A 15,979-nucleotide genomic window follows, 5' to 3' on the forward strand; every position below is an offset into this window, starting at 1 on the left:
AGAATCTTGGGATATGAGATCTTCAGGATATGAGAAGCTTTGGCTATGAGGACCCTGGACTAAGAGAGAGAAAATAGGGAGGATAGAGGGAGAGAAGAATGGAGGGGGTTGGAAAGAAGGATGGGAAGAAGGAATAATAATAATAATAATAATGTTAAGCGCTTACTATGTGCCAAGCACTGTTCTAAGTGACGGGGTAGACACAAGGTAATCAGGTTGGATACAGTCCTTGTCCCACATGAGGCTCATACTCTTAATCCCCATTTTACAGATGAGATAATTGAGGGACAGAGAAGTTAAGTGACTTGCCCAAGGTCACTTAGCAGACACGTGGCAGACCCGGGATTAGAACCCACGGTCTCTGACTCCCAAGCTTATGTTTTTTCCACTAGACCATGCTGCTTTGGGGGGAGGGAGGAGAAGAGGGAGAAAGAAGGAGGAGGAAAAAGAGAGGTGGGAGGGCAGGGGAGGAGACAAGAGGGAGTAGGGAGGAGGAGCGCTTAGCACAGTGCTCTGCACACAGTAAGCGCTCACTAAATACAATTGAATGAATAAATGAATGAGAGAGGTTCTTCTCTCTTCAGCTTCCAAGGGCAAGTCCAAGGGTCTGAGAATCTTGAATCTGTCATTGAAAAAGATGAGTTTCACATCTCTAAAGCACTGGTCCAAAGCCTATGACTCAGCAACAGATCTCTAAATAATTCAGCAGCAATTTCGGACTTGGAAACCAGAACAGTTTCACATTACTTTTCCATATCAGTTTAGCTGGAGAAAAAACTGCCTTACTCTCTGAGAGAATCTAGGTGTACTAAAATGCTAAGACTGGAGGTTTTGCGGGGCAATTCAGGAGAGGGAGGTGATTGAAAGCATATGCTGGGGTAAACCAGAACAGTAAGTGCTTGTGTGGTATAGAATCTAAAATGGGGCAACTGGACATCTAATTGGAAAATGGATCATCTTACAGTTTATAGCAATGGGAACAGTAAAGTTGCAAGAGGTTTCATCAGCAGTGAACCTTCCAATGTTAGTGAGTGAACAGACCCACCCCATAGTGAGCATTTGAAACCAATACAGCGAGTTCTCCTATAACCCAGAGCCGGATTCTTGAAGAACCTTGGGCTATGAAAACATTGCATTACTGTAACCATTGATACAGTGGGAATTAATAGGCTAAGGAAATAATTGGTTCAGACACTTTTTTTAATACAAGTTACATATTGTTGTCTCAAACTAGCAGAATGTTTCTAATCCTTGCCACTCATGAGCTGTTTTATTATAAAACATACCCTAAAGTTACAAAACCACAAATTAACCAAGAGTACTGTCCAGTACAACATAGTAAAGAGCTGAGAGGCATAGCGGCACTGCGCCTTAACCCAAGAGTGTGAGCTCCTTGCAGGCAGGGATCTTGTATACCAACCAACGCTCTGTTCTGTTCCCACCCTTCTTCCCATCCTTCTTTAGAACAGAATTGCTCTGTTCTAAATCCCGGCTCTGCTATTTTGCTGTGTGACCTTAGGCAAGTCATTTCACTTCTCTTTACCTCAGTTCCCTCAGCTGTAAAATGGAGATTGAGACTGTAAGTCCCATGTGGGACAGGGACTGTGTCCAACCCAATTTGCTTGTATCCACCCCGGCGCTTAGTACAGTGCCTGGCACACAGTAAAAGCTTAACAAATGCCACTGTTATTATTATTACTCTGCCAAGTGCTTAGTACATTGCTCTGCACACAGTAAGTCCTCAAAAAATACCATTGTTTAATGGACCAACGCAGAAACATTTGCATCACGGTTTCAGCTACTTGAGCCAACTTGGGAAACTCACTGCTTCACAAGAGACTCAGGCTGAGGGAATAATATTTCCTAATTTTCCCTTCGGGTTATATCCAAATCGTGTACACTACATTGTTTAGCTCCTTGAGGGTAGGGATCATGTCTACTTACTCTCTTGTACTTTTCCAAGTGCTTTGTACAGTAACCTGTACAAAGCAAATGTTCAATAAATACCACTGGCTGGTGTAATGAAAATCTTTATGACAGCGGAACTTTAATAAGCTGTACTGGAACAGCAATTTGAGCCTAAAAATAGGGATATTTAGCTGATGCGATAAATAAATAAATAATTAGCCAATAGGGAAGCAGCAGGGAATAGTGCACAAGTGAATAGTGGTTAGAGCACAGGGCTGGGGTTCAAATCCTAACTCCACCACCTGTCTGCTAGGTGACCTGGGGTATGTCACTTAACTTCTCTGTGCCTCAGTTACCTCATCTGTAAAATGGGGATCAAGACTGTGAGCCTCATGTGGGACAGGGACTGTGTCCAACCCGTTTGCTTGTATCCACCCCAGCGCTTAGTACAGTGCCTGGCACATAGTAAGCGCTTAACAAATACCATAATTATTATTATTATAAGTCTAAAGATATAACTTTGAAGGCTCAGTAGCCGGGGTCTCCACTTTCACTACGTTAAGAGCAGATGTTTCAGGCTTCATCCTCAGAATCCGCCAAGCCCCAGCAGCACTTTCTCTTTTCCTGTCAAATCAATCAATCAATCATTGCTACCTATTGAGTGCAGAGCACTGTATTAAGCACTTGGGAGAGGACAATACAACAGAATTATCAGACACGCTCCCTGCCCATAATGAGCTTACAGTTGAATGAAAGGTGGAATCCTCCCCATTCAGTTACCTCTTTGGACGGCCAAGAAGTCATCCACTCTTCCAGAGACAGGAAATCGGATTCGACAGCGACTTTTCTACAGTTGGTGGAGGTGGTAAATATAAACTTATAGGTTGGACTCCTTTCAATCTCAGGAGGTTTGTGTCTATCCCTAGAGAAGCAGCGTGGCTCAGTGGAAAGAGCCCGGCCTTTGGAGTCAGAGGTCATGGGTTCGAATACCAACTCCGCCACATGTCTGCTGTGTGATCTTGGGCAAAGTCACTTAACTTCTCTGGGCCTCAGTTACCTCATCTGTAAAATGGGGATTAAGACTGTGAGCCCCACGTGGGACAACCTAATCACCCTGTATCCTCCCCAGCGCTTAAAACAGTGCTTTGCACATAGTAAGTGCTTAACAAATGCTTATTATTATCATCCCTCTACCTACCTTCAAAGCCTTATTGAAGGTGCATCTCATCCACGAGGCCTTCCCTGGGAAAACCCCTCATTTCCTCTTCTCCCACTCACTTCAGGGTCACGCTTGCACTTGGATTTTCTCCCCTTAGTCAGCCCTCCCTCGGCCCCACAGAACTTCATGTACATATCCAGAATTTACTCATATGAATGTCCTCCTCTGGGCTACAAGCTTATTGTCAGCCGGGGAACATGCCTCCCAACTCTGTGGTACTGTACTCTTCCAAGTGCTTAGTACTGAGCTTTGCACACAGCAAGCGCTCAATAAAAGATTGATTGATGGATTGATTATTCCAATTCACTATACCTTCAACCACCTGGAATCCCTTGTGTTGTGAAGCAAGGCACCTAACAGTTGTGACCTTTGGAAACTGTGTGGCTGCCTTTTACGGATTCTAAGAACTTAAGAGCTCAGGGTTCTATTGCAATACCTTGACTTCATTCATTCAATCGTATTTATTGAGCGCTTACTGTGTGCAGACGGAATGCCCTCCAGAGGGTCTGCAGGAATTCCCACCGCTCTGCCACATGCTCCTTCTAGTTTGCCTCTTCCTCTTCTAGGTTTTTTCTAAAGGTCTGGGGCTTTTTTCCCCAACAAGCATCAGCTGAACTGCCTCTTTCCTAAACAGCCACTTTGGGAATTCACCCTGGAGTTTTATTTCTCTAGAATGAGGCACAGGGGGGCTAGCAAAACTCGCTTCAATTAGGGCTAGTAAGGTGGACTGTTGATTCATATAAAGCTGTGAATGAGACCACCCTTTTGATGAGCAGCGTGGCTTTGTGGAAACAGCACAGGCTTGGGAGTCAGAGGTCATGGGTTCTGATCCTGGTTAAGGCTGTGAGCCCCACCTGGGACAACATGATAACCTTGTATCTCCCCCAGTGTTTAGAACAGTGCTCGGCACATAGTAAGTGTGTAACAAATACCATAATAATAATAATAACAATAATAACAATAAATGAAGCACTTCATTCTTACAGTCTAGTCCTCTAGACTGTAAGCTCATTAAGGGCAGGGAATGTGTCTGTTAACTCTGTTGTACTTTTCCAAGCACTTAGTACAGTGCTCTGCCCATAGTAAGCACTCAGTAAATACCACTGATTGATTGAATAGGTTCTGTCAGGCTGTGCTTTGGAGGATCAAGACTAGCAAGCTTGGGATAAATAAAGGCAGCAAACACACACACACATTATGATGTGAAAATCCCGGACTGAGCCCCCTTTTTCCTCTCCTCCTCCCCATCCCCCCAGCCCTACCTCCTTCCCCTCCCCACAGCACCTGCATATATGTTTGTACAGATTTATTACTCTATTTATTTTACTTGTACGTATTTACTATTTTATTTATTTTGTTAATGATGTGCCAGAAAATTACAGAAAATATAAATGAAAATCAGCAAAGTGCTGTGACTAGATGAGCAGAATGTAAGGCCACCAATGTTCCCTGGGTTTTGTGGAGGTCTTATTTGGTGGATTCATTTCTCTTTCCATCTGGGCTGGTGGAAAGAATGACTGGATGAGCCCCCTCCTTCCTCTCCCCCTCGTCCCCCTCTCTAGAATGAGGCCCATCTTACCTTCTTCCCTTCCCCACAGCACCTGTATATATGTATATATGTTTGTACATATTTGTTACTCTATTTATTTATTTATTTTACTTGTACATATCTATTCTATTTATTTTATTTTGTTAGTATGTTTGGTTTTGTTCTCTGTCTCCCCCTTTTAGACTGTGAGCCCACTGTTGGGTAGGGACTGTCTCTATATGTTGCCAACTTGTACTTCCCAAGTGCTTAGTACAATGCTGTGCACACAGTAAGTGCTAAATAAATACAATTGATGATGATGATTTAGCTTTAATTCTATTTGTTCTGACGACTTGACACCTGTCCACGTGTTTTGTTTTGCTGTCTGTCTCCCCCTTCTAGACTGTGAGCCTGTTGTTGGGTAGGGACCGTCTCTATATGTTGCCAACTTGTACTTCCCAAGTGCTTAGTACTGTGCTCTGCACACAGTAAGCACTCAATAAATATGATTGAATGAATGAATGAATGCAAGTGTTAATTTTGGATTTCCTTGCCTCTGATAGTTTGTGTTCCAAGCATCACTTCCTTAAGCAAGATTGTCAGATATGAGTTATTGGCTTAGGAGCCATCCACACTTCACTAATGCTGTGTTCACTTCTTTTTGTAAAAATGGCATTTGCTATGTGCCAGGCACTGTACTATGTGTGGGGTACATAGATGACCAGGTTAGACACAGTCCATGCACCACAAGGAACTCACAGTTTTCATCCCCATTTTACAGATGAGGTAACTGAGGCACAGATAAGATAAGCGACTTGCCCAAGGTACACAGAAGACATGTGGCGGAGCAGGAATTAGAACTCAGGTCCTCTGACATCCAGGCCCAAGCTCTTTCTACTAGACAACACTGCTTCTTTCAGCTCGGTGAGTTCTAAAAGGACACAGGCCTTGTGTATACCCAAATAGTTCTCTTAGCAACTCACCTGTCTACCCGTAGCTGACAAACAATGCTTAATACGTCTACTACTCCTTCTTCCTTCAATTGTTGACAGCCAATGCACGTAGCAATGAAACACCCAGTTCTTCCTATGCCAGCACTGAAAAGACACAAAATAAAAATATTGTCACATTTTTTAAGATGATGTTTTGGCCTGAAAAAAAAAAAAACAACCCACCAAAACAACAAAACTGGAGATATTCAAGTAGGGTGACAGGGAATTACCCATTCCTCATTCAAATAACTCCGCAGTGTCTGGAAAAATGAATGGAAGTGGTCCCCTATGTAATTTTCTATCAATCATTCTGATAGCACTTTCCTTCTGAGTAGCTCTGACTGCTTGCAAATATCTCTGCTTGTCAATTCTTCAACACACACACACAAAGCCCATCTCTTTGGAGAAACTGTGTCTCATTCTGAGCATCTAGATACTACAGCATAGTGTCTCACCTGCAATGTACAACAATCGGCCCCCTCCCAACAGAGGCCATTCTGTCCGTTTCCACATCCAGCATGAGCTGCAGAAGCGGCTGAGCACTGTCTGGGGTCTTGTGGTCCGGCCAGGACGTGTACCAATAATGCTTCACATTTTGGGTGTGGCTTCCTTGCTGGAAAAGACCATGGCCAGAAAGCAACACTCCATCAATCATGGGATCATTTCGGGGGGATAGAGTTCAGTCAATTCATGGGACATAATTTCCGTAAATATACCAGACAACTCTTTCCTAACTTTCTAGTTGCTCTTTGGATCCTTATTTGTTTGGAGAAAGTTTCCTCCTCAGGATGGAGTTCTAGAAAGCCTTGCCTTTAGTTGGGTTAGCACAAAGGTCACAAACTAATTGATGTGCCAAAACAGAAATGTGATTCATGGTTCTTGATTCTAGAGATGTTCTTTATATTTGCGAACATAAGGCACATTATTCTTATACCTAACCACTCCCCCTGACCAATGGAATCCATCACCTCAGATTCCCTGAAAAGATTCTTTTGCAAGATCACTTCTATTACAACCATCTCTATTCTTTACCACCTTAAATCCACACTTTCTAGAAGGAATGTTACAGGTAAGACTGAAAACACTAAGACAGTTGTTATCTTAAGAGAAAACAAGCTTTTATCTCCATTCCCTAGGATGATTTCAACTTTCCCTAAATTTGGTGAACAACCCTGCTTCAAAACGGCCTACTCTGCAGATAGACAACATTCTGAACTGGAAAAAAATGGGTTTTCCCTAAATTTGGTGAACAACCTTGCTTCGAAACAGCCTACTCTGCAGATAGATAGCATTCTGAACTGGAAAAAAAAGGGTTTATGTAGATCACCTAGAAACATAATCATATTGCTTTCCACGCCTACAAATGCCATTATCCCTTTTGTTTTTGCTAAGACGAAAACGGGTTTTGACATCACAGTGCCTCAACCACAGCCCATGAAATTATTAAATATTCTTCAGCAAACTGTATTTATGATAGCTCAAGCTATTCAAAATGTGGTACAAAACCTGACATCAGGAATCTGTTTAACATCCCTTCCCTATGCTCATTCTAGTTCAAACAATGCATTATGAATGGAATTTAACGTTTTTTCAGACGCTGAAATGACTGAATTTCTTTTAATCTACTATGCCTTTATTTAATGTGCATCAATTCCCCCACAGAAGAATAAAACATTCTAGAAACCTGATGCTAAAGTATTCACTTTATATTCACTTTAGAGCATTAATTCTCCGTGAGAGGATCATTACCTTTAGGGTAAGGTCACGGACTGTGTAGTTATCACATTCTTTCACACCGATAACCAAAACTTCAACTTTTCCATATATCCCTCTCTTTTCTGGCCAGTAGAGTACACATTTCTGGAGGAAAAAAAACACAGATTAACCTAGTAAATATGAATGGTCTGGACTGCTCTCAACACACCTTGCTTTTCGAAGTCCTTCAGAAGGTATCAGTTTCTTGAACTAGGTGCATAAGAGGATATTCAGAAATTGGGAACTGTTACTCCATGGGAAAATACTCTAGGGTCCTGAGTGGGCTTTTCCACTGAGAAACAATGTGTCCCAATGGAAAGAGCACGGACCTGGGAATGAGAGAACTGGCTTTCTAATCCCAGCTCTGCCACTTGCTTGCATGTTATAAATAATTATTCATTATTATTGTGTGACCTTGAGCCGGTTACTTAACTTTTTGGTGCCTCAGTTTCCTCACCTGTAAAATGGGGATTAAATACCCATTCTTCCTCCTACTGTGAGTCTCATGTGGGATAGGGACCGTTTCCAACCAGATTATCTTGTATCTACTCTGCTGTTTGGTACAGTGCTTAACAAATACCATAATTAGTATTATGAGACACTAAAGATCATTCCACCTCTAAGACTGTGACCTTGTTGTGGGCAGGGAATGTTTTTGTTTGTAGTTGTATTGTACTCTCCCAAGTGCTTAGAACAGTGCAATGCACACAATAAGTGCTCAATAAATATGACTGAATGAATGAATGAACTCATTATGACCCCTGGGCAATTACTGCTATCCCTTCCATCAGCAAACATATTTGTTAAAGAGACTTCTGTCAAGGTACTACCATAGCTGCTCTAGAGTGATGCTATTAGGAAAGCAGTGCGGTTTAGTGGAAAGAGCCCGGGGCTTGGGAGTCAGAGGTTGTGGGTTCTAATCCTGGCTCTGCCACTTATCAGCTGTGTGACTTTGGGCAAGTCACTTAACTTCTCTGGGCCTCAGGTACCTCATCTGTAAAATGGGGATTAAGACTGTGAGCCCCACATGGGACAACCGGATTAGCTTGTCTCTACCCCGGGGCTTAGAACAATGCTTGGTACATAGTAAGCGCTTAACAAATACCATCATTATTATTATTAATATTGTTTCCTTAGGATTAGAAACTAGCAAATCTTGGAGCAGAAGTAGCCACTGCAAGAAGGAGTGGTTGTACATATGGTTGTACATATGTACTATGGTTGTACATATTTATTACTCTATTTATTTATTTATTTTACTTGTACATTTCTATCCTATTTATTTTATTTTTTTGGTATGTTTGGCTTTGTTCTCTGCCTCCCCCTTTTAGACTGTGAGCCCACTGTTGGGTAGGGACTGTCTCTATGTGTTGCCAATTTGTACTTCCCAAGCGCTTAGTACAGTGCTCTGCACATAGTAAGCGCTCAATAAATACGATTGATTGATTGATTGATTAAGAAGGAGTCCTGGATCCTGCTCCGGGTTTCTGGCTCAGAGAATGCAGAGAGCAACACCCTTCTACCTCATGAGGTGGACAAAAAGACTAATGCATGAAAGTGAGGGTTAATAATAATAGTAATCAAAGGAAAACACTTACTACAGCAACATTAGAAATCAAGACCATCTTTCATCATGATATCTGTTTTCTGGTCATGGGTAATAATAATAATAATAATAATGGTATCTGCTAAGTGCTTACTATGTGCCAAGCACTGTTCTAAGCACTGGGGCACAGACAAGCTAATCCAGTTGTCCCACTTGGGGCTCACAGTCTTAATCCCCATTTTACAGATGAGGTAACTGAGGCCCAGAGAAGTTAAGTGACTTGCCCAAGGTCACACAGCTGACAAGTGGCGGAGCAGGGATTAGAACCCATGACCTCTGACTCCCAAGCCTGGGCTCTTTCCACCGAGCCACACTGCTTCTCTAGGCACACTGCTTCTCTGAAGGATACGATTAAGGCTTTATATTGTGGTCAAAATTCAGGTGAAACTTTTCTGGGACAACTGACAAGTACATAAAAAAATGTACACTGAACTCATTCTCATTCAGGAATAAACTTTCCAAATCTAGGTAGTAGTTAACTGAAGTCTGTCTCTTAAAGCACTAGAAATTTACAACTGCTCAATGAAAAAATGTAAAATTACTGTTTGACCTAAGCAGTTAGGTTTTATCACTTTATCAATATGACCAAATGTGTTGTATATTTCTGTTACCAAAGAGATTTTCATAAAGCCAACCCATAATTCACTGGCACTGGTCAAACACGCCTTATCAGTTAATATTAAACGTCTAGGGTTACAAGCCTAGGTTTCACCTGCTTTGTCACATCCACTGCAAATGTAACTAAGAACCTAATATTGCAAACTCATCTATCCTATTCTATCAATCAATCGTATTTATTGAGCGCTTACTGTGTGCAGAGCACTGTACTAAGCGCTTGGGAAGTACCAGTTGGCAACACATAGAGACAGTCCCTACCCAACAGTGGGCTCACAGTCTAAAAGAGAGTAAAGAAAGGAAGCAGAAGATAAATCATGTTGAAATCACAGGGCATAATAAGGAAAAAGAGCCTTTTATTCTGCATGTCCATCATACCATTCTGAAACATGATTTGGAAACCCATCATATGTTCAGGATAACAGCTATGAGCAGCATGCAGGTTACAGACCATTTCTATTACAGTGAAATCACCCCTTCAAAGGCACGACCTGCAATCAAAAAGAGATTTCCATCCTGATGCTCTCCAAACAGAAGGAAATCATTTGAGCAGTAGTCACGGCTGAATGCCACATTATCAGGCAGTAGGTCTCTAGTCTAACTGCCGCTTTGGGGCCCAATTAGCTGGAACGTTAAAGATTCAAGTTGAAAGACCCAGAAGCACGGTTTAAATAGCAATTCGTTCCCTTACAAAATATCTTGAATCCAACCAGTTTACTAAAAGAAATCATACTGACCAATCGGATTGGGTTCAGAGGAGCGTCACCTGTGTCAGTGCAAGAGTCACAGAGCGACTGGGCATCTGACAGCTGGAAGAAAAACCTCAAAAACCTCTGAAAAATACATTGGAAAAATCAGAAGGCACTCAAGCACAGTGGCCACTTAGTGGTGAAGACTGTCTCTCCTCCCCGGGGGAGGGGCCTGCAGTTAAAAGGACAAGAATGGTGTCAGTGTGAAGGCCCCCCCCTTGTCTTTCATTCATTCATTCATTCAATCGTATTTATTGAGCGCTTACTGTGTGCAGAGCACTGGACTAAGCGCTTGGGAAGTACAAGTTGGCAACATCTAGAGACGGCCCCTACCCAACAGTGGGCTCACAGTCTAGACGGGGGAGACAGAGAACAAAACAAAACGCATTAACAAAATACAATAAATAGAATAAATCTGTACAAATAAAATAAATAAACAGAGTAATAAATACATACAAACATATATACATATATAGAGGTGCTGTGGGGAGGGGAAGGAAGTAAGGCAGGGGGGAAGGAGAGGAGGAGGAGGGGGAGATTCTAGTTAATCTATCAATTGATGATGGTATTTATCGAGCACTTGCTGTGTGTGGAGGACTGCACTAAGGGCTTGGGAGAGTATAATGTAACAGAATTGCTAGACACATTCCCTGCCCACAACGAGCTTACAGTCAATCGGTGGTATTTATTGAGTATTTCAGCAAAACTTAAACCAGCTTTGGAGCCTTCTGTGGATGAATGGACGAAACCCTAAGCTTCTATCCCTGGACTTTGAGAGCTCTCATCTGGTGGGTCTTTCCTTAACTCTTCACCAGCAAAGCAACTGGCAGCTAGCGCTGTATGAACAAACAATGTTTCACTAATACCCCAACTCCATTATGCAGTACAATATCTTATTTTTCCCTTATCCCTCTCCCCCTCGTCCCCCTCTCCATCCCCCCATCTTACCTCCTTCCCTTCCCCACAGCACCTGTATATATGTATATATGTTTGTACGTATTTATTACTCTATTTATTTATTTTACTTGTACATATCTATTCTATTTATTTTATTTTGTTAGTATGTTTGGTTTTGTTCTCTGTATCCCCCTTTCAGACTGTGAGCCCACTGTTGGGTAGGGACTGTCTCTATATGTTGCCAACTTGTACTTCCCAAGTGCTTAGTACAGTGCTTTGCACACAGTAAGTGCTCAATAAATACGATTGATTGATTGATTATTTTTCATCCCTGCGTCCCGGCTGTTATTTCACAGTAGTCGAGTTCTGCGTTGCCCTGATTTGCTCCCTTTATTTACCCCCTCAGCCCCACAGCGCTTAAGAACATCTCCGTAATTTATTTATTTCTATTAATGTCTGTCTCTTCCTTTGGGCTCTAAGCTCGTCGTAGGCAGGGAATGTGCCTACCAACTCCGTTTAATGGTTATGTCGTACTCTCCCCAGTGCTTGGCACAGTGCTCTGAACACAGTAAGCACTCAATAAATACGACTGATTCATTGATTGATTGACTGAGAGGAGAACAGAAGCTTGGGGCATTTCTGAAAAAAAGGCAGGGATGAGTGGGGGTTTTCCTAGGAGAAATTATTCCATAGGAAGTTGTTTGTTATTAATAGAAATAATAATAACAATAATGTTTGTTAAGTGCTTACTATGTGCCAATCAATCAATCGTATTTATTGAGTGCTTACTGTGTGCTGGGATAGACACAGATTAGTCATGTTGGACAATGTCTCTTTCCCACAGGCAGCTCGTGGTCAAAATAGGAAGGAGAAAAGGTATTTAATCAACATTGCACAGATGAGGAACTTGAGGCCCAGAGAAGTTAAGTGACTGTCCCAAGGTCACCTAGCAGACAAGTGGCATAGCCAAGGTCCTCTGACTCCCAGCCCCTTATTGTTTCCACTCGGCCAAGCTGTTCTTTCTTATTAAAAAGAGGAAGAGAGAAGAGGGGTAAGCTCCTTATGGGCAAGGAATATGTCTACCAACTTTGTTCTATTATAATCTCCCAAACACTTAGTACAGTGTTCTGCCACCGTACGTGCTCAATAAATATCACTGGGGAAGCAGTGCGGCTTAGCGGAAAGAGCACGGGCTTGGGAGTTGCAGGTCGTGGGTTCTAATGCCAACTCTGCCGCTTAATAATAATAATAATGGCATTTATTAAACACTTACTATGTGCAAAGCACTGTTCTAAGTGCTGGGGGAGTTACAAGGTGATCAGGTTGTCCCAAGGGGCTCACAGTCTTAATCCCCATTTTGCAGATGAGGTAACTGAAGCCCAGAGAAGTTAAGTGACTTGCCCAAAGCCACACAGCTGACAAGTGGCGGAGCCAGGATTTGAACCCCTGCCCTCCGACTCCAAAGCCCGTGCTCTTTTCCATTGAGCCACGCTGCTTCTCCAGCTTCTTCACTTGTCAGCTGTGTGACTTTGGGCAAGTTACTTAACTTCTCTGTGCCTCAGTTACCTCACCTGTAAAGTGGGGATTAAGACTGTGAGCCCCATGTGGGACAACCTGATAACCTTGTATCTACCCCAGTGCTTAGAACAGTGCTTGGCACATAGTAGCCTCTCCCCCTCGTCCCTCTCTCCATCCCCCCGTCTTACCTCCTTCCCTTCCCCACAGCACCTGTATATATGTATATATGGTTGTACATATTTATTACTCTATTTATTTATTTTACCTGTACATTTCTATCGTACTTATTTTATTTTGTTGGTATGTTTGGTTCTGTTCTCTGTCTCCCCCTTTTAGACTGTGAGCCCACTGTTGGGTAGGGACTGTCTCTATGTGATGCCAATTTGTACTTCCCAAGCGCTTAGTACAGTGCTCTGCACATAGTAAGTGCTCAATAAATACGATTGATTGATTGATTGATTGACAGTAAGCGCTTAACAAATGCCATTACTCTTCTTATTGTTGATTCGTTAATCCCTCTCATTACAGAAAACTTCAAGCTTTTAAATTTGGATTACGCGCGTACACTCTTTTGTGCGTTAGTAAAGGAAACCAAAAGGGAGAGTTACTGAACACTTCTGTTGAATATACATCCACGCCCGGGTTGGGTTGAAGTACTTTTAATCAGAATTATAACTGCTCCTATTCTCGCTCTCTCTTGGTGTCGGCCCCCAAGCCTTTGTTAATTTTTCCAGAATAGATAGTCACCTGTTTCCTCTAAAAAAAACTGAAACAGATTCTAAATATATAACTCACAGACACATGGAGTTTAGATGAATGTCCAGTGAGTCAGTAGTGCCACCACGCTCCTTACAATACTATGTTCACCTGCACTTTCCGGGTTTACATGCTGATACACAAAATGAGCCTTGTGCGTCTGACTTCATCGGTCCGTTTTTCCCAGTGTATTTACATTAATTCGCTGACTGGAATCGGCAATTCTATCTCCAAAATCCAATCTAATCCCAAAGAATGAGAAAACTGATAAAGTTAGGAAAGAGAAAACAACCGTCTTGAGAAAGGAAGGAATATTCACTCAATCGTATTTATTGGGCGCGTACTGTGTGCACGGCACTGTACTAAGGAATAGTGATGATCATGACGGTATTCATTAAACGCTTACTATATGCCAAGCACTGTACTAATCAATCAATCAATCGTATTTATTGAGCGCTTACTGAGTGCAGAGCACTGTACTAAGAGCTTGGGAAGTACAAGTCGGCACAAGATAATAATAATAATAGTATTTGTTAAGTGCTTATTATGCGCCAGGCACTGTTCCAAGCACTGGAGTAGTTCATTCAATCGTATTTATTGAGCGCTTGCTGTGTGCAGAGCACTGTACTAAGCGCTTGGGAAGTACAAGTCGGCACAAGATAATAATAATAATAGTATTTGTTAAGTGCTTATTATGCGCCAGGCACTGTTCCAAGCACTGGAGTAGTTCATTCAATCGTATTTATTGAGCGCTTGCTGTGTGCAGAGCACTGTACTAAGCGCTTGGGAAGTACAAGTCGGCACAAGATAATAATAATAATAGTATTTGTTAAGTGCTTATTATGCGCCAGGCACTGTTCCAAGCACTGGAGTAGTTCATTCAATCGTATTTATTCAGCGCTTACTGTGTGCAGAGCACTGTACTAAGCGCTTGGGAAGTACAAGTCAGCACAAGATAATAATAATAATAGTATTTGTTAAGTGCTTATTATGCGCCAGGCACTGTTCCAAGCACTGGAGTAGTTCATTCAATCGTATTTATTGAGCGCTTGCTGTGTGCAGAGCACTGTACTAAGCGCTTGGGAAGTACAAGTCGGCACAAGATAATAATAATAATAGTATTTGTTAAGTGCTTATTATGCGCCAGGCACTGTTCCAAGCACTGGAGTAGTTCATTCAATTGTATTTATTGAGCGCTTGCTGTGTGCAGAGCACTGTACTAAGCGCTTGGGAAGTACAAGTCGGCACAAGATAATAATAATAATAGTATTTGTTAAGTGCTTATTATGCGCCAGGCACTGTTCCAAGCACTGGAGTAGTTCATTCAATTGTATTTATTGAGCGCTTACTGTGTGCAGAGCACTGTACTAAGCGCTTGGGAAGTACAAGTCGGCACAAGATAATAATAATAATAGTATTTGTTAAGTGCTTATTATGCGCCAGGCACTGTTCCAAGCACTGGAGTAGTTCATTCAATCGTATTTATTGAGCGCTTGCTGTGTGCAGAGCACTGTACTAAGCGCTTGGGAAGTACAAGTCGGCACAAGATAATAATAATAATAGTATTTGTTAAGTGCTTATTATGCGCCAGGCACTGTTCCAAGCACTGGAGTAGTTCATTCAATCGTATTTATTGAGCGCTTGCTGTGTGCAGAGCACTGTACTAAGCGCTTGGGAAGTACAAGTCGGCACAAGATAATAATAATAATAGTATTTGTTAAGTGCTTATTATGCGCCAGGCACTGTTCCAAGCACTGGAGTAGTTCATTCAATTGTATTTATTGAGCGCTTACTGTGTGCAGAGCACTGTACTAAGCGCTTGGGAAGTACAAGTCGGCACAAGATAATAATAATAATAGTATTTGTTAAGTGCTTATTATGCACCAGGCACTGTTCCAAGCACTGGAGTAGTTCATTCAATCGTATTTATTGAGCGCTTGCTGTGTGCAGAGCACTGTACTAAGCGCTTGGGAAGTACAAGTCGGCACAAGATAATAATAATAATAGTATTTGTTAAGTGCTTATTATGCACCAGGCACTGTTCCAAGCACTGGAGTAGTTCATTCAATCGTATTTATTGAGCGCTTGCTGTGTGCAGAGCACTGTACTAAGCGCTTGGGAAGTACAAGTCGGCACAAGATAATAATAATAATAGTATTTGTTAAGTGCTTATTATGCACCAGGCACTGTTCCAAGCACTGGAGTAGTTCATTCAATCGTATTTATTGAGTGCTTACTGTGTGCAGAGCACTGTACTAAGTGCTTGGGAAGTACAAGTTGGCAACAAGATACAAGTTACAAGATAATCGGGTTGGACGAAGTCCCTGTCCACCATAGGGTTCACAGTCTTAATCCCCATTTTACAGATGAGGGAACTGAGGCCCAGAGAAGTGAAGTGACTTCCCCAAGGTCACACAGCAGGCAAGTGGTGGAGGC

At 42.1% G+C, this 15,979-nt stretch overlaps 1 protein-coding gene across 3 annotated transcripts in view; it reads right to left on the reverse strand.

Moving 5' to 3' along the window:
* Window positions 1–15,979, reverse strand: part of PTPRR (protein tyrosine phosphatase receptor type R) — a 247,635-nt gene that overhangs the window by 10,811 nt on the left and 220,845 nt on the right. For all 3 annotated transcript variants that reach the window (XM_038756286.1, XM_038756285.1, XM_038756287.1), the window contains 3 exons: window positions 7,397–7,507; window positions 6,103–6,260; window positions 5,639–5,752 (listed from right to left, as the gene is read on the reverse strand). In XM_038756286.1, the coding sequence (XP_038612214.1) occupies window positions 5,639–5,752; window positions 6,103–6,260; window positions 7,397–7,507 (383 nt within the window). The remainder of the gene's footprint in view (window positions 1–5,638; window positions 5,753–6,102; window positions 6,261–7,396; window positions 7,508–15,979) is intronic.

This window comes from Tachyglossus aculeatus, chromosome 14 (assembly GCF_015852505.1).
Source record: "Tachyglossus aculeatus isolate mTacAcu1 chromosome 14, mTacAcu1.pri, whole genome shotgun sequence".
Lineage (NCBI taxonomy): Eukaryota > Metazoa > Chordata > Mammalia > Monotremata > Tachyglossidae > Tachyglossus > Tachyglossus aculeatus.